Genomic DNA, 24,245 nt, shown 5'->3' on the forward strand with positions numbered 1-24,245 from the left:
CCCACAACCAGGTTTCTTTCCCGCGAATACCGATAATCTGTTCACTTCCAGTATTATCTGCTTTAAATTCACGAAATCTTACAGTCTGTTTGAAGGTTTCAATTGTGTGGAATTGAAAGAATGGAAAACCAAGCTCATGCCACTACCACCAGGCCGTACCAGTACGAACCTCTGAACCACGATCAGTTGGAGTTTCGACTACTTCATCTCTTACCCGCGAACGATTCCACCGAGCCGCTTGCATGCCGACTAGAGATTGTAAGTGGTCGCACTCGTCCACATTTTGAGACGCTATCGTACACTTGGGGAGGAGAAGCACCATGCGAACCTGTGCTAGTCAACGAGGCATACTTTCTGAATATCACGCCAAACCTAGCAAGCTTTCTACGACAGCGCCGGGACTCAATTGCAGAGGTTGCGATTTGGGTTGATGCAGTGTGCATCAACCAGAATGACGTCGCCGAAAAGAACCAACAGGTGTCTGTCATGAGTGTCCTCTACATCGCTTCTCGCGCTGTCACCATCTGGCTTGGACCAGCAGCCGACGATAGTGACGTCGCGATGGAGAAGCTAGCGGTACTCTCAAGGTCAACTGTATACAGCAGAATGCGTTCTGTTCCGCCGGAGACTGCGGCTGCGATCGGAAATATTCTCAGTAGGCCTTGGTGGACCAGGGTCTGGATCGTTCAAGAAGTCTGCTGGGGCGCTCTCGGGGAGGGGCTGATGACGGCTACAGTTCGTTGCGGTAGCAAATCTATCAGCTGGCATGACCTTGTCCTCGCATGCGGGCGGATCAAAGTCCATGAAACCAGCCTTCGCCAGTCGATTCCCCATGTTGAAAGCGTTCTGCATCTCGAGTCGGTCCGCTGGGGTGGCGAGCACATCTATACGAAGGGGAACACCACGGGATTTGACCAGAACGACTTTTTGCAACTAGTTTCAAAGTATCGGCATTTTGACGCAACTGATCCGAGGGACAAGATCTACGCTCTGCAGGGAATGTTGAGGAACAGACCCGGACTGGACACGACGCAGCTGCGTGTGGATTATGGCATCGATGCGGAGGAATTGTACCACAGATTTGCCATTATCACAGCAGTCAGAGCCCCTGGGTTAGGAATACTGCAACACTGTTCCGGGTCACTGGATGATAACTTCAGTGGCAGACCATCTTGGGTTCCTGACTGGTCTCTCAAACGTCGAGAAACACCTCTGCCCAACCGGGCATCCGAGGTCAAGGAAGCAATCCCTTGGTGGTCTGTGCCGCAGCAGAATGGCAACACCATTGGCTACCCCACCACGCACAGCAAAGCGAGAGACATGGCACAAGAGACTCTGGAAGACACAAGAGGTGTAGCGGTCGCCCTATCTCAAGCAAAGATATTGAGCGAACTACCACCAAATCCACCAGATGCCAAAAATACCATACAAGACCTCATTCGGCGAGGGGAACTTGTGCTGACGTGCTTGCCAAGTGAGCCTCGCATCGATGCCGAAACTGAAACAAGCATGTCTGAGATCTTCGATCGAATCATGACATCCAACGAGAGAATAACCCAGCGAGCATTCCTCCGGGATTGGCTTGATGAGACAGAAGAGAAACGACCGCCATACTCTGCAGGAATAGGCCAAGCCACCAGCAGTACGCCGACATTTTCGCATGATTTCAGAAGCATGACTGTGGATGGAATGCTTTGGGACACCATCGAGTCAACACACGAGCCATTCCCTGAGGATTTAGACTCTAACTGGGAGGCTTCCACTCACTTCATGATCGCTGTCGCTCAGTGTAAGAGTATGGCAATGATTCAAAACCATGACTTGAATCCATACGAAAGTGAGGATGCCAGAGAGAGCGCATTCTGGGATGCTTTATTCGCTGGACAGGCCGTTGATCTATCAACAAGCCCTGACGATTGGCTTCCTCGCCTGCCGCCAGCATGGAGCAGGACGGAACCGCCGCTGACATCAACCAAGCCAGGTCAAGTGGAATTGTCTGAGATATCTGAAATCTTCAACAAAAAGTCTCGGCGCACGAGAGGTGCTGGCGAAGACAGAGGCTGGCTGGCTGTAGGATTTGAAAAGTCTTTTGACCCACAGAATTGGACAGAAGCAGAACGACTTCAAAAGATGGAGCGATTTCGGGAGCTGGGGAACTTGTGGCATTCGCAGCCATACGATCTCTATCACCGCCCCTTCAAGCTTCCAGCAGTCGTGCCGGATGCTTACTGGACTTGTCGCGTCCAAGACGATAAAAGAGCGCGAGCGCTGAGCGCCGCGTCGCGCTGCAAAAAATGGATCAACGGCATCATAAGTCCCGATGAACAGAGCGCCAAACGCAGGAGGAAACAAGCTCTTAAAACCTTTGCCAAGACACCATCAATCATTCCTCAGGAAACAGTCGACTTTCCTGTGGAGAAGTATGCTCTAGGACGTCGATTCTTTGTCACGACGCGCGGATATCTGGGCATTGGTCCTGCAAACGCTCATATGGGTGATCATGTTGCTATTTTGATCAGTTCACAAGTGCCATATATCCTCCGTGGGTGCAAGGAAAATGGCTACAGAGTCGTAGGTGAGACCTATGTGTCCGGTATCATGAACGGAGAGGCCGTAGATTTGCTTGTCAAAGAAGAGCAGGCGCTGGATCGCATCAATTTAGTCTGATAGTCTCATTTCACAGTCAATTTTCTTCACAATTCAAGTTTTGCTTCCCAAAGATCAGTAACATCGTCCATTTGGTTGAGAGAGCAGCTGTATTTATCACCGTCATGCGTGAGGCGCAATTCTCCCAGGTGCGAGAGACAGTCCGAAGGTCCGAATATATATAAGGGACGGATTGAGCACCCAAGACTCAAACTCAGTCACCTAGACTTCAGGGCATATTGCGGCAAAAGTTCACATAGATGAAATCCAATCTCATGTTGGTCTTTTAGAAGATCGTCTTTGTCATATGCTTCTGCACTGGCTTTGAAAAGTTCCACATCATCTGGCGGGCCTTCTTTCAGACTGAGGAGGGGAAAAGGGACCAAACCAAGGGGGGAAAGAAAGAAACATTAACATCATATTTGTTGTGAATGGGGGATTTTAAGCAGGCAGCAGTGGCGTTGTGCTTTAGGACACATTGGTGCAACCGTCTGCACTGATCCGGCTTCATGATGCACCAGCCCGGTTCCAAACTTGGGCCCGGAGAAATTAGCGAATATCCCACCAGATTTTGACTCTAGCGACCTCTAGGTGCACCTCAACATAGACTTCTTGTTGGTGTGAACCTCTAACAAGAAGAGGACATACAGTAAGCGCCACCATGCCGACCCATGCCGACCCATGCCGACCCATGCTGCTCCCCTTTATTCGTACGACGTCTACAGTGTCTGCAAGGTTTACCTTCGGCTAGTAGGTACCTAGTGTAACTTCAATATTGATAGTATGCGGGCCTGGACAAGTACGATCAACAAATTTCCGGTTGCCCCACCACAAGCACTGACCAATGCACCTCCTTTTAATAGTAAACACACCACGCTGAATCGCACAACGCGTCGTCTACAAGGACGTGCAGACTAATCGTCCCACTGTGTTCTGTGAGTCTGACCGTGCCTCATCAAGATGGCTTCCATCAGTCTGGCAGGGACCTTTTTCGCTAGCTATGGCTATGAACCATGGTTGCTTCTTATCTTAGCTGCCATTCTCCTTGTCGGCGGGTCCCAGCTTCGAGGTAATTTTCAAGATCCGAGGGAGCCGCCGGCGTTGAAGCCGAAGATACCAGTAGCCGGTCACATTATTGGTCTACTAGGACTGAGACAATATTACTATCGCCAACTCGGGTACGTTGAAAGCCATGTCCTGGGGTTTAAATCCCAGCCATCAGAAACACAACAGCTGACGTGGAGAGCGTGTGCTCGCTGCAGTCATGATAATCCCAACCTGCCAGTCTTTTCAATCTCAATGGGTGGTTCCCAGAAGATGTACATCATCAAAGATCCCCAACTGAGCCAAGTCGCTATGAGGAACAAGGCTCTAAGTCTGATTCCTTTTATGGCAGAGTTCGCAGAAAAGATGGTCGGCTTCGGGCCCAATATCATGAACTTGTTCCATCACCCTCCTACAGACGGTTCACTTCCGTGGACTGACGATCAGCATCGTTCTTATGCACCGCTATCTCCTGGGCCTGATCTACTGGAGATGAATACTTACGTCTTGAAAAGAATCTCGCAAACCATCAACTCCGTTGGCCCGGAATTTGAAAACAAAACTCTGTATTTGTGGTTACGAGATGCTTTCACCAAGGCGACCTTGGGCTCTCTCTTCGGCGACGAAAACTCCCTGACAGCCAGCCCGACGTTAATACAAGATCTCTGGTCAGTATCACACCCATCTTCTTTTAAGGACAAGCCCTAACATAGGCATACGAAAGGGACTACGATGCCGGCCAGTCTCAGCTTCTAATGCAGCCGTTCCCTTCCATCACAGCACGCCAAGCCTATGGTGGCCGTTCCAGGGTTCAGCAAGCCCTCAGAAAGTACTTTCTCGAGGAATTCGATCAAGTTTCCAATGTCAGCGCAGTTGTCAAGCGGCGCGTGGCGGTCAATCGCAAGTGGGGATTACCCAGCGATGACGTTGCCGATCACGAATTCGGAATGCTCTTTGCTAGTGTCACAAACGCAATCCCAACGCTTTTCTGGATGACATGCTACGTCTTTCGCGACACAAAGCTCGTTGAAGAACTACGAAAGGAGCTGTTGGATATCGCGGTCATTCAGGACCAAAACGAAACGGCCGCGGATGGACAGAATGTCTTGCAGTTCCACTGGCCTCGCAAGTGTACATTCCCCGTAGCAAAGCTCAGCTCAGCCTGTCCCCTTCTGTTGTCAACATACAAAGAGGTCATGCGTTTGACGAACCGCAACGCCGGCACGCGCAGGGTTGTCGAGGACACTGTAATCAGTTACACACCGACTCCGGCAGTCGGAGAGACGGCGGCTACACAGTCATACCTGTTGAAGAAGGGCGCCAACGTCCAGGTTCCCTCCATCATCACCAACTTTGATCCGGCTACATGGGGTCCAAATGCACACGAGTTTGACGCAAGACGGTTCTTGGCTGTAGACAAAGAACGAGAGCGCACGCAGAGTCGTGCCTTCAACCCCTTTGGCAGTGGCAAACACCTCTGCCCCGGTCGCTTCTTCGCCGACGCGGAGATTCTGGGAGCACTGGCTGCTTTGATCCTTGGATTTGAGATAGAGACGCCCGAAGGTGGCCGAGTTCAAGTGCCGCCTTTAAAAAATAACCTAGCCGAAGCGGTGCCCAAGCCATTGCAGACTGTTCAGGACAACATGATGGTGAGAATTAGACGAAGGCCTGGCTGGGAAGATGTTGAATGGGCCTTTGTTGCGAGCAACGGGAAAAGCTGAGGGATTCTCAGACTAGGTGTTCAGACTGGAAGCATGCATCCCGACATCGTCCCTCTCCTTGTCATTCTCGAGTACCCAAATCCTTTCGTATGGACCAAGCTTGATGGATTGGGTACAAGAAATATGATCTTACCTGGCCGCTGTTCTCAGTTGGCGAACTATATGCATCGGCATTGTTCTGTCTAATGCCTGAGCTTTGTAGACGTGCCATAAATGCTAATGCAATTGTTGGAGCATGACTGCTCCTCAGACTCGACGCATTGTCGTCGCGTGCTTTGCTCCGGGATACAAAGAACTGTTTCAATCATAGTTCGAGAACAACAAAACAAATAGTGAATGCTTTGTTGCTAACCCAAGGGCATAATAGGTCAAAAGGCGGCTTGTCGCCGACCTGCTGGACCTTTCTATTCACAACCATCTTCATCATTAAGCAACATTCTATCTAAACATCAGTCGACACCCGAGGAGCTCTATCGAAAACAGAAGCCTAAGGACCCGTCATACAGAAGCCATGTGTCAACTTGCTAAAGCCACTTGCGAGACCTGCCAGGAACCTCAGACAGTCCTGGTGGAGCGAAAGCCTTCAAATTCCCACCCTAACGCAGTTAACTATATAACCGATGAGTTTCACTTTCCCTGTGAGAATGCAAAACTGACTGGTAACAATTGCGGCTGGGTCCGTACGAAGCACTTCCAAACAACTGTGCCTGATTCGCTCTGCAAGAAATGCCAGGCATATCCCGGCGGATCTAATTACCGCGACTGGCTTGAGACCGACATTCAGCGCCGAGAGAACTTGGCGCAGTTAATTTTGACTACCAAGCAGCGAAAGACTTGGTGGAAGGTTTATCTATGTTGAGTGACCTTCTTTGGGTGACGCTACGTTGGCGACAAGGGACTGAGCAAAGCCAAACCAACACTGAACTTCTTCAGACTTCTTCATGAGCAATTGAGCATGGTTATCTTCATTGCATGTACGAGGCATTAGAATAAACATCGAATTATCATGATCTAAATTCAAGAACAAAGCACTCTAATCTCTGTCAAACCATTCTACTACTTATCTAGAAAGAATGTGATCAAGTGATCCGCTAGGAACGATGTTCCCATATCCAAGCTCAGCCATTACTTCAAAGCTTGCCACTGTCCTGGTTGGTGAGGCTGTAGCCATAGCTCTGCGAGACAGTGTAGCGGTCGCTGCCGCGGTACTGGCCGTAGTTGGTGCTGTACTTCTTGTCCCAAACCACAGTGTACATGGAGCAGTAGGTTCCCTGAGGGGCGCCGTTCTTGCTAAGGACGTAGGCGTTGAAGAAGTTGCAGGCATCGTAAGTGCCGTCAGACTTGGGGTGTTTCTTGTCGTAGGCGGTAGTCGCCAGACAAGCAGCGGCGCACTGGCTGGGGTCGAAGGGACCAGGGTAGTATTTGGCTCCCATGTAATTGCCGGGGGCGTTGATGGCGCCACCAAGCGCGGTGGGTCCTGAGAAGCCTGCTTGTTGCGGAGGCGGCGCGAGCTTGTTGTAGGCTACAACCGTGTTAGATCTATTCTTATGGAAAAAGAAGAAAAGAGACATACCATTGGAGCCCTTGATGCCGACATGAAAGTAGGCTCTCCACTGCCCATCGTTCTTAGCACTACTGTCGTCCACGTTGGCGCCATAAAGTGTGCACTTGTAGTTGACGGTGCTCTTGGGGTCCTGGCAGTTGGTCCAGTTCTCGGTGTAGAAGGGATCTCTCTCGATGTAGAGGTTGAAGGCGTAGCAGAAAGAAGCAGCATCGCATTGCTTGGAATTGTCAGTCTCAACTACCGATTGCATTTAAATAAGTGGAAACTAACCTGCTGGCACAGGTAAGGGTCGAAGCTTTTCAAGGTGATGAGACTGATGTAAGACGGGTTACGAAGGGAGGCCGTCAGATCAGAGAAAGCCAGACTATATCCATCAGGAACAGGGGCGTTGTTGGCAATGTCATCATAGACAGTGTTTGCCATGAATGCCTCATAAGTGTCAGGGGTTGTCGTAGGTCCGGAGCCAGCGGGCTCCCTTGCTTTGCATCCGGAGTTATCGCGTACGGCAGCGTCGCGGGCCGCGAGAGTCGAGTCAGACGAAACGGGGTTCTGGGTAGCGTCTGCAGCTGCAGCTGACGACGCGGAAGCAACGTTATAGGTCGCCTTTTCGCTGACGGCACCAACGGCCGGGCCGACCTTGGTGGGTTCGGGGACGGCCTATAAATCGAATTAGCTTGAGCGCGGAGATTGAAGCATTTCAGACGGCTTGCTCACATCGAAGACATCGAAGTCGATACCGTCCTGTACGGCTGTGTCGCGGGCGACAATGGGATTCGCAGCGGCCATGCCAGCCACGGCAGCAAGGATGATAGTGGAACGCATGGCAAATATCGCGAGTTTGGAAGCCGGGATTGAATTGTCAGAAGCGAAGACGGACGAAATGATGGAGCTGGTGATGCCGGAGGACTGGAGTGTGAGGGTGATGAGTGAGATAATCGAGAAAGAGGCCGGAATGTCAAAGGGTTTATATCTGGATTCAGACGCGCCAGCATAAGGACCTATTGTGCCGCTTGTGTCTGTCAGTATTCTCTGTGACTGGAGTCTCCATGTCAACAGAGTCCCAGCGGTGCAAGTTCGGGATAGGGCCTAAATGGTGAGTAGCTCAGCTCAATAAGCCACCGGACGCGCCGCGCGAACGTTGGCGCCCTTTCGACTAACCGTCCTTGTCTGTGCATCCGGCAAGGCACTCTCAGCTCAAAGTCTACCGGGCATCATGCCCTTTTGGACAGAAATTCCAGCCTCTCCCGTACACTCGTCGTAATTTAAGGAGCCTCGTCGTCAAGTGTTGATGCATCGCGGGAGCCTCAAAATGGCATGCCGACTTTCTGCTAGGAGATGCAAAGTGGTTATGTGGACTGGGTGACGAGACATCCTTGCTCGCGCCGAACAGAAACAGAGATCGACGAGACATAACCGTAAAACAAGCGTAAATCAACGAGGTTCCGAGCCCACATCTTTCCCGATGTTCTTTGTCTGCCGCATGCCAAATCCCATCAAGCATCGGCTAGTCTGGAAGGTTCCTGGCTCTCGGGATCGTTCCACATTGCTGGGACGGGCAGCCTGCCGTTCTTCCGCGAGCAGCTTCTGTGGCAACCAGCTAGCGATTCTTACGGTTAATGATGCCTAAATCTGTCGTCCTCACGTGGTTGGTAGACCCTGCGCTCGGGCGAGGGTGGACGGGGTTTCCAATATCAACAAAGGCCCAGCCATGCGTTATGCTAGGAGAAAAAGAATAGGGGCCGACTCCTGGTCCGCAGGCTACCATTCAATAGTCTCGCGGTTTTGGCGACTAGATGTCAGGTCAGACCGGCGACTCGTGTACGTCCTAACCATCTTCAGAGCTAGTGTGGCACAGGGAACAGACTTCACGCCCAATTCGTCTTCTCTTGCCCTGACCCTTGCCTGTGCGGCTGGACTGCAGCACCAATGTAGCCATATCAGATTGTTGTTTTTTGGGAGAAAAATACCGAAATCTGCCCCCATTGGCTAAAATCCGATATCGCATTGACCGCAGTCCCGTCGCATGTTTTTAACGCCCGAGACGTGCACTCTTTAGCTCCCGTCAGGGGGTAGCCCTGCCGGAAATTCAACAGCTTTATGCACGAATACACCGCCCAAGAGACAATATTTTGAATGCAGGGAGCAATATTCCTGCAGCATCCGCCGCGATGAGAATCTGGCCATCTTCGGCCGCTCGACAGCGCCCATTCTTGGCATTGCGCTTTTTCTTTTTTTGCAGCTGGCCGCTAGTTAGGGAGGCTGGTCGTTGGTGGCTTAACGACGTCCGTTGGATAACAACAAACAAAGAAAACAGCATGGGAATCAACCGTTCGAGGCTACATCTTTGACGCGATCTAGTGACAAAGAGAACACGCGAGAAACGGGCGTCAAAGGAGGAAAGGCTCCAGCCTCCCTCGTATGTCAAGGAACTTCAAACATCGAGACCAGAGAGAACATGCGCTAGCTAGATTGGCTGGGATGTTTACTTCAGCTCAAGCGAGAGGCCTCGATGCCGAAGCTTCATACATTCTGCCGGCCACACAGAAATCAAGCTTATCGCGATCCCCATGCTCCTCCTGCCACGCGGTTCCAATCACACTTGTCCATGTCTTTGTCTCCACCAGTGGTCAAGACCCCGCAAACTATGAAGAACGGTCTCGACTCTTCACCCTTACTTTCATGCAATCCACTGGCCGAGCTGTGACCTGTCGCGTCTGCCCCAGTTCGTTAGCATTGTTTACTAGTGAAAACCTGCATGTCAGGCAAAGACTCACATTGTAGAGCTGGGTGTTGGACCTGTGCTGGCCCTTCTCATTGATGATTGGCTTCCCGTCGACACCAAGCGTCGCCTCACCCAAACCGACCTTCTCAAAATCATACCCGCCAACAACGCATGCCAGAATCACTCTGGCCTCAATATTCGCCAACTCCTGCCCAATGCAGTTCCTCGGACCCCTCTCAAAGGGTCGCCAGGCTGCCGCCGGAATCTCACTCTCACCGGCTTTTCCGATGCCAGCCTTTTCGTCGTCGTTCGTTGCCATGGACGTATCGGTGTTCCCGAGCCACCTCTCTGGCACGAAGTCGTCCTTGGTGCTCCCGTAGACCTCAACATCACGCTGGATCAGGGTTGCGCAGTTGTACAGTATCATTCCATCTGCACAGAGGCTGCTGCCATCTCGAAGCTGGATGTGGGAATTTGATCCTGGAGGGCACAAGCGTGCTGACCCAGCAGGAGGGTAGAGACGCAGAGTCTCTTTGATAACGGCAGACGTGTACGTCATCCTCTGCGTAACCTCATCTCCCTTCAGTGACAAGGCCTTGCGGATAGCTTCGGGGCTGAGATCTGGACCGAAGAGACCTTGCAGCTCCGCACGAAGTGTCTTCATGGCTCGCGGGGTCCGGGACAGCTCATATATCGCCCATTGCAGAAGGATACTGGTGGTGTCATGGCCTGCGAACATGAAAGTCTTGAGCTGGTCTTTCGTGCCGTCAATGATCTCCTCGGTCAGAACGTCAGTGTCGCTGAGGCTCAACGCCAAGATGCTCCGACTAGATAATCCCTTGTTTCTCTTCATATCGTCGAACTTGCTTCGAATGACCTCTGTGAGGAAAACGTCCACCTTCTCAGCGAGAGCCTTGCGCCGTCTGTCTGAGAATAGGTTCTCGCACCACTTGAGCATGCCGCCCTTCTCTCTGTAAGATAGAAGGAACTCTTTGTAGCTCTTGATGAAGTCCCCTTGCTGCTCTTCTGGGAGCTGGGCGCCTAGTTCAACGTCCATGGTCACGGCACCTATGGGGAAATCGTAAGTCATCATATCGAGAATGTCATGATCAACAACCAAACTTACCTATAATATCAAAGGTGAGGTTGGTACAAAGCGGCTCCAGTTCAAAGACTTCGCCTGTCATTGCAAGCCTGTCAAGCTTAGAAACAAACGTCTGAGTATTTTCCAGAATCACGGGCATCAGGCTCATCAAGTGCTGTGGAGCAAACCCGGGGTTGAAGTGTTTTCTCATGTCTTTCCAACCAGGACCCTGAATCATCATTGGTAAATTTCATCGCAGTAGTTAGCTGACCAGATCCCAACTCACATTTGTCAACACAATTGACTTTTTTCCAACTAGGGGCCAGAGGTATGCCATAGTATCAGACTTCGGCGTACTATACGGCCACATTTTGGACTGTCTTGAGACCTGCTCGGCCACATAGTGGCTACGAATGAGAAGCATTGGTCGGCTGATGGGGCGGAGGTCGTAGAGCATGACAGGGGGGTTTCCCATTGTCTCACACATATCTCCAAGAGCGTGATCTAGTGGTTACATTGTATCAGATCAAATGTTTTGTGGCTTCAAACGAGGCGCTGTTACCGATTTGACATCCTTTCTCGTCGCGTCGCTGATGGAACTCATTGGTAATCTTCAGATGGCCCCATATTAACGATGGTTTCATTTGCGGGTAGTTCGCAAACTGCTTGAAGCGGCGGTAGTAAACAGCCGAGTAGAGGTAAAGTAGAAGAGCCGGAAGCGCTAGAAGCGCAATGGAAGGGAGATTGTTGAACATGATAGAAGACTAATCCCAAACAAAATGTAGAAACGCACAATTACGACTGCTCGCACGCGAAGTCTGTGGCGGTTAGCCGCGCACTTAAAAACCAATCCACCTGATTTGCATCGGGGTTAAAGTCTTCCGTTTCAGCTGGCGCATGGACGAGCCGCCCACCATCTTCAAACACGACCCCATCAAACATGACGATGCAAGACACTCCAGCTGGGTAACGTAACTCAAGGATCGTGGTTTGCTAGAAGCGACTCTCGTTCGCGCACTAGAGTGTGACATGCAGATAGACGATCTACGCTAACACAAAAAGCTCGTCATGGAATTTGGACACCGGCTTGACTGAGGGGTTGTTATTCGCATGGCTAGGACGTTCTGAGAAAACATCCGCTGGGATTGGTCGGTCTTTTTGAGCCGGGTCGAACACACCATCTTTCACTGGCAGGTCGCATGATGGACCGAGCCAAGAATTTCTGTCAGAACCTTGAGCGCGGGAAGACCACACCCTTGGTTCCCGCCAAGCATTCCATTGGCACTTTCACGATGCTGAGGGGCTCCTCCAAAAAGCAAACAATCTAGTGAGGTGACACCAGGCACTTCAGCTTTCGTCAAGTACAGGATGATCTGTGGGGTAACCCTTTAGACCGGTGTGAGCTGCTCCAACCAACTCCAAACCTCGGCTTGGGCCGACTAACCGATTAACACGAATACGACGGATCATTCAATCAACATGGCTAGTTTGCGACGTTATTAATTGTTCCGTCGATCGTGTGTTTGAATTCTTCTTGTCGGTTTCGGTCCTTGCAAGGATGTGTGTGTGCATATCTGTTAAGAAAGACAACAGAAACTCTCGTACTCGGACGATAACGCTAATTTCTTAGCGAAGACGCGTAAACATATCAACGATTGGCTTCGAACTTGCAGTGATGTACCGAAAAGCCGCCCTCGCCACCTGCTGGACATTGTATAGTCCATGAACGCGGGTCTATCAGTGAACCTACAGATTTCTCGCACTTTGAAACCCGAGACCCGAGTACGGTCAATAGCCCTCCATCACTTCCAAGTCTCAATTTTGGATTTGGGGTGTATTAAGAGCCTTAATTGGTGGACAAGGCAGAGAAGAAGTCGATGCTTCTTCGGCGAAAGTGCTACGAGCTGACCTCAGCAAATGATTTCCAGGTTTTGATACTTTATGGAAGTATCTTAGCACTATATCACTCATCAACTCCGGGACACACACAGTTGTCGTCTTCGGATTGGACATTCCCCATTTGGGTCTCTAAGCGCCCAAACCAAGCGGTATAGGATTTAGGACAGCCACCGTCGCATCGCACTCGCTCTCGAAATTCTCGCAGATACCTATTTCCACTTCATCGGAGTACGGAGAAGTATTCTAACATGAAACATCACCTTCTCCGAAACACTGGACGGGCACTAGCAGGAGAACTAGAGCTGACATCAAAAGTCGATTGATTCTTTTATACGCCTTCGAGCTGGCTAACTCTTTTCACACATGAAAACGTGTATGTACGTCCATCTCAGTATGAAGATGGCACGACGGCGAGTCTGCCACCATCTGTAATGAGCACGTTGCCGTTGGTGTAAGCGCCGGCCCTGCTGACCAAGTACAGCACCGCACCGACCATATCCTCTGCATCACCAGCTCTCTCCTCGGGGATCGTTGTCTTTGGCCATCCGTCCTTGTGCTGCTCGACGGTTGCTGTCGTCATCTCACTCGGGTAGAAGCCCGGTGCGATGACATTAGACCTGATGTTATACGGGACCAGGACCGTGGAGAGCTGCTTCATCATGTGAACCACTGCCGACTTGGATGCCCCGTACGCGAAACCCATGGGCTGTCGGTTAAATGCTCCAATGCTGCTGGTTGCGATAACCTGGCTTCGCTGCTTGAAGTTGCTGCGTTTGTTTCCCTCGTCCAACAGTTCGAGGAACGCTGCCACAGTGAAGAAGACACCAGTAGCGTTGACGGCAAAGGTCTTGGTGAACTCTTCGGGGTCCCAGTTCCAGACGAAGTCGCGCCATTGAGAGATGGAGGGGTTTGCCGGCATGCCCTTCAGCGCTGGGCCACCAATACCTGAGTTTGCGATGACGACATTAACGTAGCCGTGTGCCGACTTGATCTGCGAAACAGCCTTCTCAAGATCTGACTTGGAGGTAACATCCCCCTGAATGGTGCGAATATTTCCATGCTTCTGTGTCATGGATGGCACGTCAGACGCGGTCACATATAGTGGTTGAGAGGGGTGGGGAACGAGTACATACAGCGGTGCTGGCGGCTTTATCCAGGGCCTCCTGTCTTCTTCCGATGATATACACAATGGCTCCATTGGCTTCAAGACCCTGTGCAATCATGAGTCCTATGCCTGTATTGGTGGTTCAGAGGTGAGCTTCAAGGTCCCGTGATGACGTAAATATGAACGACGATGGCATACCTGTTCCACCGCCTGTAACCACGACAATGAGGTCCTTGACGCTGAACAAGTCAGCAGCTTGCAGAGATACTGAGGCCATTTTTCGATGTTCTATAAGCGACTCTTCTCTAGAAACTAAGTGGTGAATGACATATGGTGTTGTAGTTACTGAATAAAGGCCGCCTCGTAGTGCGATGACCTCAGCCTTTAATCATGATCCTTAGGTGGGGTAAAAGACGGCCCGCACGAACTATGGCGACATCCGGCTTCTATCTCGCCCGACCGTCGAAAAGTGTGCTTACGAATTGCTGCAATATTCGGGGCTCATGCACCTTATCTGCAGGCTACCTCCGAAGTTGGGATGTTCCCCATCTCACTGGACGGTTTACCACTGAGGCGTTTTTGGGGCGCTTGGACATCGGTAAATCAACCAGCGGGACAATATGCGACATCTCAGGAACTTGATACGGAGACAACGAGTTATACCCTCTTATACCACTGAACTGTGCTTAAAATGATGCCCATAAACGCGAGCTGATCCATTGGTCATTAAGCTGTGCCATCTTCGCGGATGTTGAGCAGACTTTCCAACTCCATGTCCCTTCTTGGCGCGAACCGGGCCCGTGAGCCCTTAGGCGTCGCCACAAACGCCAATCCCTTCAAGCCCTTGATTGGATCTATCTCATCGGAAGATTGCCCATCGGCGGGAAAGATCTCAAAGTGTGCAATCAGATGAAGAAACGCTGTGTACAGGGCGTTGTGCGCTAGATGAGATGCAACGCACATGCGCCTGCCGATGCCGAAAGCGAATTGATGAGCGTACTGGTCAGGTGCGTCGGGGAGCCAGCGCTCAGGGGCGAAGACATCGGGCTCGGCAAACAAATCCGAATCTAAGACCACGTTAGATGAACGCCACCACATCTGTATCGTAATGAAGCTCACCTCTATTGCAGGCCCAGCTATTCAGAAACACGAGGGTGTCAGCGGGAATTGTTGCGGAGCCCCAAGTGACGTCGGTGTATGTTGCCTTCGGCAAGGCGAGCTTCAGGACAACGAAATAGCGACCGATCTCTTTCGTCAGAGCATCTATGTAATCAACTTTGGTAGACGCATAAGAATTGGACGGCTTCTGCATGACTCCCGAGTCTTTAATGGCTTCGTATGCCTTGCTCTGGATGTCGGGACGATGAGCCAGGAGGAGAACGGCCCAAGCCAGGGTCGGTTGATTGGAATCGGCACCCTAAGAGACCTTAGTTTTCGAACATCAAGAACGCCAGGTAGAAACCGAGCCTAGCATGACCCATTGCTCCAAAAGTACTTACTGCCATCATACTCAAGCTAACGCTGATCAACTCCTGCCGAGTAAGTGTTGCAGACTCCGGGTCTCTCAGCACAGCCCCTTGGATGCAAGGCTTGTCCTCTCCTCGTTCGACCTCTTCTCTCAGCTTGTCCAGTAGAACATCATTGTACTCTAGCCTTCGACGTCCAATATCAGTAGCATGGTCCTTAGGGCTGGAATTGAGACCAAAAGCGTTGGCGACTGGTTCCCAATACCGAAGAAGAGGGATGTAGTTGGCATAGTTCTTCCCGGTGTCTCGGAACTTAGATATCTCTGACTCTACGTAAATGATTTCGGCCAGCAAGGGATTATCTTTGAGAGATGTCACGTTGGACACGCGGGTGCCGTAGTTGAGGGTCAAACTAAGGCTGAGCGCGAATCTGCGGACAGCTGGGCGAAAATCGATCGCTATTGAGCCATCTCTACTTTCCGAGTAGATATCTCTGAGGAACTCTCTTGCCTCTAGGTTAAGAATCGGCGCATTGCTCTCTACACGCGGACGATTCAGTGCACCAGCAGCAGCCTTCCGACGACGCTTGCAAGATTCGTCCCAAGGGCTTGTACCGATACTTGTCACAGCTTTGCTGACTTTCTTGTGGAAGATGTAAAATGTTGGTCTGGAGTTCGTCGCATGGCGCTGGCCTAGAAAGAGTTGCTTTGCAGACTCGGCCGTATTAACGACCACGCCGGTGGTGTTGCCAAGTTGGATTTGGAAGACGGGTCCGTACATCCCTGCCCACTTCCGATATGTCTCAGCAGGAGCCTCTTTGGAGTTCTGGTATGTAGTTAGAACCCAATTTAGCACTGTTTTCGGCAGGAGCTTGGCAGATACTTGAAATAGATTCCCGACCACAGGCCAGCCCGGAGGTCCCGGGAGACCTTTGATTCGGCTTCGGAAGCGTGCAAACTCATTTTGGATCAGATATGTAATCAAAAGTGACAGAAGTGCGACGATAGAAATCTTCAGCGTTGAAATCGCCCAGCTGAGCATCCTTGAGGTGACATCTGCAGTACTCATTTTATGACAGCAGCGCGGCCAGACTCCTGGTGTTGATCATGGGGAAGGCAATCTCACGTTTATCAGACCACGGAGAATTTTCGAGAACATAGCTTGGAGCTGCCTGTGCTGTCATCATTAACCCCGCCATGTCGCAATCGCTCGTCCTTGTCCGAGTGATGTCAAGCCATCCTCCCCAAAGCAATCGCGAGCTTGAAAGCTACGCGTATACGACTGGCGAATTTGCCGTCTGCATTATCCCATGCATATTCATTTATGCATTCACGGTAAGCCTACCACAAGAAGCAGTATTCGGGATGCGAGGTGATTTATGCACTTTCTCGCGTACATTCTGTAAGCAAATCCAATCACGCCATCCCTTAATACGATGACGGAGCTATTACATTAGACATGGTTCTCAGGGCATCGCGGAAAACCCGAGCTGTTGCCGAAGGCCAAGGCAGCCGGTCGGAGATGGAGATAGAGGAGACATGAGGAGTTTTGCTATGCGGGCGGATACTTCTGGCTAGCTGGGCGGGTAGTAGATGTTTAAGAGATAATCGATGATAACGACGACGACAACGAAGATAACGAATCAACGATCATAGCGACGATAACGACAAGGATAGAGAGAGGGATAGGAATAGCGACAATAGTAGTAAACTAGCTTTTGTGATATCCGTTCGGGATTTCCATGCCCTTGGGGTTATTTTGCCGCATGAAAGACTCCATGTTCCATTGTGCCAGGGCCGTCGGCGAGCCTCGGTCAAGAATGTCGGGTTCAAGCAGTCGACCTGATGAAAAGCGCAACACCAATCCGAGCAAACGCAACTTAGGCTGGAGGAATCACGAATAGTGAATGAACGGTCTCAGAGAAGAGAATAAACTTCATCATTTATACTTAGCATAGTCTTCTTCGGAGTTTTTGTTACTTCGTTCATGCTTTCTTAATCTTATCAGACAGGCATTTCAAAACTTGAGAAATCACTTTCATGAAAGCCATTGACATCGTCGCACGGCGTATCTGGCGTAATTGGCGTATGGCACTGGCTCATTATGTGGGCAGGCAGGCGTGATCACCTTGTCTCTGAACAACGGATTAGGAGACAGCATAGTTCGAAGAGGAATGTGTCCGCGACGAGGTGGAGATTCTGTGAGTTAGTGTCTGGGGACACGCCAGGGCCAATCGGAAAACCTGATGAACCAGGTACAGCAAGGTGGAGCGTGACATTTTCTGGGGTTAGTACGGGGAAGACAGGCATTGGCATAATCTATCGTATCGGGCATGTTATATTTTGACGTTTGTTATCTGCGGAGCTATCATCAAGCCCCCTTACTTGGTTGACCACGCGTTAGCCCAGCCCCTTGCTATCCCTTCACGATAAGGACCTAATGTCATAGCCTACTGTCAGCCATCAGACCGATTTTAGACAACCTTATCAAATTTTCGAGTGAATAGCTGTATGTTTCAACGAGGTTGAACGGAAATTTTCGCCTGATTGTCTCTGTCATCTTGATCCCTGGACTCTAGACTGTACCTGAATTGTCGGCACAAGACCACACTGAAGAACCACCTGTCTGTTTGTAGTCGTCCACAATACCAAGAAGCGTGCTGTAAGTTCCGGCAACCATTAGGAAGGTTCCGGATGCGATGACAAATACACTCCAAACCACCATCAGTCTCCACCGCAATGTTGGTGCTACCTTCCCCTTGCTCCAGTTGTCGTAAAGCCACATGCAACCCATCGGTTGGAATGACATGAAAGTGCCCAGGAGTGCACCGACGAGGGAGATAAGACTGTTGAAGACGGGAATGCCACTAGCAACAAGATATGCTACGAGAGTGACACCAAAGGTAGACCCAAGCCAGGTGAGCCAATGAACAGCAGTGTTAGCAGTGAGATGCCTCGATCCACGGAGGATGCGGACGAAAACATGCTTGCTAGCCAACTATGAAAATGTGAGTAAGACATCCAAGGACTTGAAGATATTTTCCTTACGTGAGTTACGAGGGTTGAAGAGACCAACAGCCCAGCAAGACCAAGACCATACGCGACCTTCTTAACCAAGGGTCCAGCAGAGCCAAGGGCAGGCGAAGAGACATAAGAGCCGCAGAAGTAGTACACGACGACCCCCACAGCCACATAAACAGAAGTCACCACGCCCTGGCAGAGGAGCAGGGCACGGGTGTAGTATCGAGGATCCCTCATTTCTGCGGCGATCGGGAAGAAGGCACCAGTTCCAGCGTAGGAAAAGACAATTGAAGATATGGCCGAGATGGCCTTTGTAAAGGTAGGGTTGTTGATTATTTTGAAGTCAGACATGAATACGCCGTCGGTGGGCGCTGCGGCAGGGCGGTCCTGGAGGCCAACAGCGATAGTCACGGTGAAGACTGTGTGGACGTTAGACTTCTTCGCGTATGGTCTGAAAGGGTGGCAACCTACCCGCAACCATAATACTTGTGACTCCCACCCATGCGAGCCATGTAATGCGGCCCAGAGTTCGTATGCTGGCTAACGAGAAACTAGCAATTGCGGCCACAGCAACAAATATGGCAGTGCAAGCTCCATGATGGGAGACGGCATTCAAGGCCGTAGAAACACCAATCATGGCAGAACTAGCAGTAAAGGTGAAGACTTGTGCTGTCAGAAGTATTCTCGGGAGTTTAGTTCTGACGACGACAACTTACAAAGTACGAAGAATGCGCCAAAGACTTCGCGTCCGATACGACCGAACAACAGCTCTCCTACATCGTCCATCCCGTATACTTGTGGATGGCGAAGCTTGAAGACTCCAACCATGTAATCTGACCAGGTAGTGATTCCTGCAATAGTACAAAGAATGATGACGCCTGGGACGATTCCAAGAACATCGAAGATCGAAGGCATCGAAAGAACGCCGAGGCCGATTTGAGTCTTCATCATCAAGACCGATGTCCCTAACCACCCGACCTAGAAGTTGTCAGCACGACATATCTCTCAAAGGGGCAATCGTAGCTTAGAGGAGTACTGACGCTGCGATAATTGGGTCCATCTGCTGTGATCTCGCCAAAGACGGCATCGTGCGTCACCGAGGGGTCTTCGAGGACCTGTCCGACATGAGATGGCACTGGAGCCATCTCATGCGAGCCATTGGCTGATTTCGATGATTTTGCCATGGTGATATTTGAGGTAGAGGAAAAGGAAGTCGTGAAGGGAGACTGTAAGGCAGCCGAAGCCAAGTCGGGTGTTAAAATGGCTGTTATTTATCTACGAGCGCCCCTGATAGCGACGCGGACAGCTTTGCCACTGGCCTGGGTGATTTCCCGCGTGGTTTTGCGGGTATAGTTCCTGACACAACCCCGGACTTGCCGCACTAAGTTGGTCTCACGAGGAACGCCGCGAGTCGTCCAGTAAGCTCATATCCCGGAGACCTGGTTGTTGTTCAGGATAACAGCTCTATGAATAAAGTGATGGGGTTTTGTGATTGTGAGAAACCATTCCAGTCCCCCCCCATATTTTGCATCTGCAGACCGTCTATTTCAATGACTCTTCTTCCAATCTTGGATACCTGACAACACGAAAACTCTTATCTAGCTGTCCCCCGCAAAGCGGCATCGCAGCGGACAATCGAACCCACCGTGGTCCGGGGAAGTGGAACGGCGCGCACGTTCCTCAATTGTGAGTCGTCGAGGACTTCCTGATTCAAAAAAGGCTCTCGACAAGACATTCCTAATCCAACCAGCTGTGAGGAAACAGCGGACCTTTTGATGAATTATAAATAAGGGTGACACCCAGGGCCCGCCAGTATCATTAACATTACCCAACCTGAACAGCAAGTGTCGCCGACTTCGGCCTGAGTGGAGTCCCATGCTCACAAGGTATCTAAGGGCCGATTCTCCTTCCTGAGATCCAATTGATTTCCCTGCAGTATGCCTATGCCCTTGGAGAATCTATCCTTTTTGTCTCTAAGACATTTTGCGCGTTTTTGTTTTGTCAAAGAATCACCAATTTGGGGCTAAATCGTGTGTGGGAAGAATCTGCATGAGGGCATGGGTCTGTCTGCAAGGTCCACCAGACATCCATGAGTACCGTTATTCTCATGTCACAAGTACCTTCGTGCAGACCATTATGCCACCTCAACTCGCACAGTCGGCATTTTGGGCTCAAATGAAGTCTTGAATCGGAAAAGTAAAAAGCAAACATTCAATTTGGTGATGGTGTGATCTGTGAATGTCCTGAGCTGAAGCGTATTCCGCCCACGGTCAAACATGATCGTAGATAGATAAATGAAGAGACCCCAATCGTAGTGAGTAAGAATGTTTTTGCGATGTGTGTGAGCACGTTTTGTCATCCGATATCCTGGTGCGTTCCCCGTGAGTGCGGCCCCCGGTTTACGAATTCGAGATCCGGGATACCGCACAGAGTCCCATAAAATCACCGGGCCCGGATCCGGGCGGTACTCCACGATTCAAATTCCAAGCCGAATTGGTACCGCGCGGGTGCCGGGAAAGCCTTCACGCGTTGGTAGAGTACCGAGGGTAGTTTTAAAGCCGGTTGTCCCCTGAGACCACTCCTGTCACGGTCTATGGACCGGTGTTCGGCCTTCGGCAAGACCCTCAGCCACGACTCATTGGACCCACCAAATCCAATGGCGCATTTGCTAGAAGGTTCCAGGAATATCGACAAGGTCAATGGCAAGGTTATAAGAATGCCCAGGAAATAGGGAGGATACAGTTCTGTATCCTGTTCTTCAAGAAGATTTATTGTACTCGTAGTAGTAGGCTAGACCAATGGCATCGACCTTGTCCTAGACCCTTACAACTCCTGGGCTCTGTTGCCTCACACAAAAACCACTCAAAGAAACATGAAACCGTTGCTCAAGGTGGTCCAAAGTCTCAGGAAGCGTGCTCATCCGGAGACAATTTCAAATCGTTCCATTCCTCAGAATAAAACCATTTGACCTTGTAGGGTTAGCTGCGAGCGCCTCCGCTCTGTCAGCAGGTTGCAGATACTCTTTCGGGCATAGGCTGTTCAACGTCAGTATGATGTCTTATCCCCGAATGGTGCTGATCTCTCCCACCGGCAAATATGGAGCGCCACGGTAGCACCGATCGGATGATCGATGACGTTCTTCACGCCAGCCGAATGTTTTATACTGAATAGGTCACAATAAAAGGGTCATTCGAATAATTGAAATTCTGCATTGGCATGTGTAGTCAATTCTATCTAAAACTCAAGTTCTAAAATTTCACAATATACTCATTCAGCACAATGGCACCCAAAGGTCTTGCAATCTTGATTGGCGCTGGGCCGACTTCAGGCGCGGGTATTGCCCGTGTACTTGCCAGCCCACAACATGGCAACCTCGCAGTTGCACTGCTAGCTCGTAATGCGGACAACCTTCAGAACCTTGCCTCTGATCTGAGAAAATCGTCTAATGGCATTCTACACCCTTTTCTGACGGACACTCAGCCAGACAATCTCAAGCGTGCCTTTCAGCAAATCGCCGATCACCCGGACTTCAAGGATCTTAAGCTGAAGCTTGCCATTTACCATGTCAAAAACTCGAGCCGAAAACCATTTCTGGAAGAGACGGCTGAAGCATTCAACGATAGCATGAGTACCTACACTACGGGCGCCGTTGTCTTCGCTCAGGAGGCGATGAAGGTCATGTACGCTCAGAACGGCGGCCAGACGTTGCTTGCCGACACGAATGGCGAAAAGAAGGGAACCATCATCTTCACGGGCACTCTCGGGGCCATGCGCACGAATCAGCAGTACGCTGCTTACGGTGCTTCTCGTGCGGCGGCGAGGATGGTGGCACAGGCTATTGCAAAGGAGCACAGCAAGTTTGGTGTTCACTGTATCCATGCTATCGCCAATGGCGGGATTATTGATGAAGTCAACGAAGACACGAAGACCGGCAAGAGAATGAAGGCGGAAGATGTTGGTGAACTGTACCTTTGGCTGTCACAGCAGCCAAGTTCTCTCTGGACGCATGAATTGGACATGAGACCGGCGCAAGAGACCTTCTAGACGTGCGGGAGCAAGTAGGGGGCCATGGTAGATACTCAAAAAAGAGGCCAATGACACCTTTATGTAACACATTGGTTCATTAATTCTAAATATTTTAAGCTCTACAAACTGCATTTTGGATCTTCTTGGTTTTGACTTGGCACGCTATGGTGGTTTAAACCATGCTTCGGCCCTGTGCTGGTGGACGCTCCTCGGTTGAGTAGCACTCTGCCACTGTGGTGTTCCCACCTGTCCTGACCAGGTTCATCTGACTCCCACTGTGGCTCATTACTTCAATCTTCGTTTCGATCGCGATGTTGTGGCTAGGCTTCTTGCCCGTGCGGCTCTTCATGGACTGCATGTGATGGGACTCGACAGCGGTTCTTCCGTAGAGCTGGCCAGATCGCATGTTGCTGCGTTGCGTACTGGCCAATAACTTGGGGAATGCCTTGGCGATGAGTGGCTTGAGTGCCGGAGCAGAAGCACAGATGATGGCAACATTAATCTCTATTCCAGACCACGTGGCGATGTGGACTCCGTCCCCTGTTTTTAATTGTTAACAGGCGATGGGATGAGCAATAATCGGGAGCTTCTTACTTGAAGTGTCTGGAGAGATAGAGATCTCATACAAAGATCGAAGGCGGATGATGGAGGTAATGCAGACACTAAGTCAACGTCAGCTGTGCTTCGTTATGAAGCCGTGAGTCGCCGGTACTTACAAGCCACCAACGGCGAAGACCATGATGAGCGCAATCTTTTGTTTCCTTGAAATCTGCAAAGTTCTGATCAAGGGGATCGGGATAACGACAATGATTATATCCGTTGCGATATTCAATGCCGCGTTTGAGAACCAGAAGGCCAAACGATCCATGCACCTGCCAGTGCCATCACCCCAGAAAGCCTGTACAGGAACGCACATGAAGATGGATCCAAAAACAGTCCATGCTCCGTAAACTGCGAGGACGACGAGCATTGCCTTGCAGATCTTCTGCGTCGTCGCGACCTTGAAGACTCTTAGGTACGAGAAAATGATAGAAAGCTTGCAGAACAGGAGCGCCAAGTTGTATGTGGGAATTGTTGCCCAGAGACACTGGTATCAATGGTCAGATGCTTGGACGTGTCATAATACGAAAGACTTAAAGGGGATTACCTGAAGAAATCTCACAAGATTGTCTGGCGTAATTGTTGCCATCGGCATGCCTAAACCAAACTTGATCTCTGCCGCGCTGTAGGTAAGCACGTGTCCATGTCGCTTTGCGTTTTCTGGTCGAGGGGGAGGCAGCTTACGATGCATAACAACCACTGAGAATCCAATAGATGCGGCCTGTTTCATTAGTGTGAGCAAAGGCCATCGTTCAACGTCTTAGAAGGCCAACTTACCAAAGCTGCAGGAATCAAGTAATCGTCTACTCCAACATTTCCTACAACAATGATTCTGGTGTACAACCTCAACGCAACAACTATGAAAGAAAGACTCGTAAAAACGATGCTTGTCACAAAAGCCGAGACGGCCGGTCCAGCGACCATCTTGAGAAGCTTTTCACAAGACGCTTGGCGTAATCAGGGGCAGGGAACGAGTGACTCGAATTGAAGAAGCGAGGGAAGAAGCAGACTTTCCGCAATGATCATGGAGTCGACTGCGGGATCCCGAGAACATATGCATGCGAGGGGCGTTCGACCAGCATCATATTGAAATTCTTCAGCCAAGCACATCTGCTGCTGCATGCAGTCGGACACCCGCATGCTGAACATTCGGCTGAGGGCTTTCCTTGTTCGCATCGCTCGCATCAAGGGGTCCCAGTCTCAAAATGTCGGCAGGGTCCCTGTGCCTGGCTAGGTTGCCCGGGATGTGGAACCGGATCACCCGCCGGTCGAAGCCAGGGTGAGCTTGTTCCGGGGTCAACACCAAAAACAGGGGTACTGCCCCCATACGAACAAGGGAGTTTTCCTG

At 50.7% G+C, this 24,245-nt stretch overlaps 9 protein-coding genes across 9 annotated transcripts; 3 read left to right on the forward strand and 6 right to left on the reverse strand.

Moving 5' to 3' along the window:
- Positions 1-120: 120 nt before the first annotated feature.
- Positions 121-2,667, forward strand: CGCA056_v002198 (Heterokaryon incompatibility protein 6, OR allele; the record flags this gene model as incomplete). The annotated part of the gene is made up of 1 exon (XM_037317457.1): positions 121-2,667. The coding sequence occupies one exon, from the start codon at positions 121-123 to the stop codon at positions 2,665-2,667; it is 2,547 nt and encodes an 848-aa protein (XP_037183769.1).
- A 1,278-nt stretch (positions 2,668-3,945) lies between these two features.
- Positions 3,946-5,411, forward strand: Cyp7b1-0 (25-hydroxycholesterol 7-alpha-hydroxylase; the record flags this gene model as incomplete). Its single annotated transcript, XM_037317458.1, has 2 exons — positions 3,946-4,358; positions 4,415-5,411. The coding sequence occupies 2 exons, from the start codon at positions 3,946-3,948 to the stop codon at positions 5,409-5,411; spliced, it is 1,410 nt and encodes a 469-aa protein (XP_037183768.1).
- A 1,130-nt stretch (positions 5,412-6,541) lies between these two features.
- CGCA056_v002200 (uncharacterized protein) lies at positions 6,542-7,797 on the reverse strand (the record flags this gene model as incomplete). The annotated part of the gene is made up of 4 exons (XM_037317459.1): positions 6,542-6,933; positions 6,985-7,192; positions 7,246-7,632; positions 7,690-7,797. 4 exons carry the CDS (start codon positions 7,795-7,797, stop codon positions 6,542-6,544), a joined length of 1,095 nt encoding a protein of 364 aa, XP_037182988.1.
- A 1,915-nt stretch (positions 7,798-9,712) lies between these two features.
- On the reverse strand, positions 9,713-11,536 carry stcS-3 (putative sterigmatocystin biosynthesis P450 monooxygenase stcS; the record flags this gene model as incomplete). Its single annotated transcript, XM_037317460.1, has 5 exons — positions 9,713-9,715; positions 9,750-10,765; positions 10,824-11,010; positions 11,068-11,285; positions 11,344-11,536. The coding sequence occupies 5 exons, from the start codon at positions 11,534-11,536 to the stop codon at positions 9,713-9,715; spliced, it is 1,617 nt and encodes a 538-aa protein (XP_037182982.1).
- Positions 11,537-13,068: 1,532 nt separating this feature from the next.
- Positions 13,069-14,062, reverse strand: SAT3-1 (Short-chain dehydrogenase/reductase SAT3; the record flags this gene model as incomplete). Its single annotated transcript, XM_037317461.1, has 3 exons — positions 13,069-13,743; positions 13,814-13,914; positions 13,984-14,062. 3 exons carry the CDS (start codon positions 14,060-14,062, stop codon positions 13,069-13,071), a joined length of 855 nt encoding a protein of 284 aa, XP_037182490.1.
- Positions 14,063-14,511: 449 nt separating this feature from the next.
- On the reverse strand, positions 14,512-16,319 carry phacB-1 (3-hydroxyphenylacetate 6-hydroxylase; the record flags this gene model as incomplete). Its single annotated transcript, XM_037317462.1, has 4 exons — positions 14,512-14,852; positions 14,905-15,202; positions 15,285-16,076; positions 16,134-16,319. The coding sequence occupies 4 exons, from the start codon at positions 16,317-16,319 to the stop codon at positions 14,512-14,514; spliced, it is 1,617 nt and encodes a 538-aa protein (XP_037183717.1).
- A 1,506-nt stretch (positions 16,320-17,825) lies between these two features.
- On the reverse strand, positions 17,826-19,455 carry mtr-6 (N amino acid transport system protein; the record flags this gene model as incomplete). The annotated part of the gene is made up of 5 exons (XM_037317463.1): positions 17,826-18,248; positions 18,299-18,690; positions 18,743-18,934; positions 18,988-19,249; positions 19,312-19,455. 5 exons carry the CDS (start codon positions 19,453-19,455, stop codon positions 17,826-17,828), a joined length of 1,413 nt encoding a protein of 470 aa, XP_037182958.1.
- A 2,095-nt stretch (positions 19,456-21,550) lies between these two features.
- CGCA056_v002205 (putative oxidoreductase) lies at positions 21,551-22,315 on the forward strand (the record flags this gene model as incomplete). The annotated part of the gene is made up of 1 exon (XM_037317464.1): positions 21,551-22,315. The coding sequence occupies one exon, from the start codon at positions 21,551-21,553 to the stop codon at positions 22,313-22,315; it is 765 nt and encodes a 254-aa protein (XP_037182870.1).
- Positions 22,316-22,469: 154 nt separating this feature from the next.
- CGCA056_v002206 (Satratoxin biosynthesis SC1 cluster protein 4) lies at positions 22,470-23,821 on the reverse strand (the record flags this gene model as incomplete). Its single annotated transcript, XM_037317465.1, has 5 exons — positions 22,470-22,837; positions 22,892-22,959; positions 23,014-23,384; positions 23,460-23,618; positions 23,675-23,821. 5 exons carry the CDS (start codon positions 23,819-23,821, stop codon positions 22,470-22,472), a joined length of 1,113 nt encoding a protein of 370 aa, XP_037182945.1.
- Between the last annotated feature and the right edge of the window lie 424 nt (positions 23,822-24,245).

This window comes from Colletotrichum aenigma (genome assembly GCF_013390185.1).
Source record: "Colletotrichum aenigma strain Cg56 chromosome Unknown KSG_Cg56_contig02, whole genome shotgun sequence".
Lineage (NCBI taxonomy): Eukaryota > Fungi > Ascomycota > Sordariomycetes > Glomerellales > Glomerellaceae > Colletotrichum > Colletotrichum aenigma.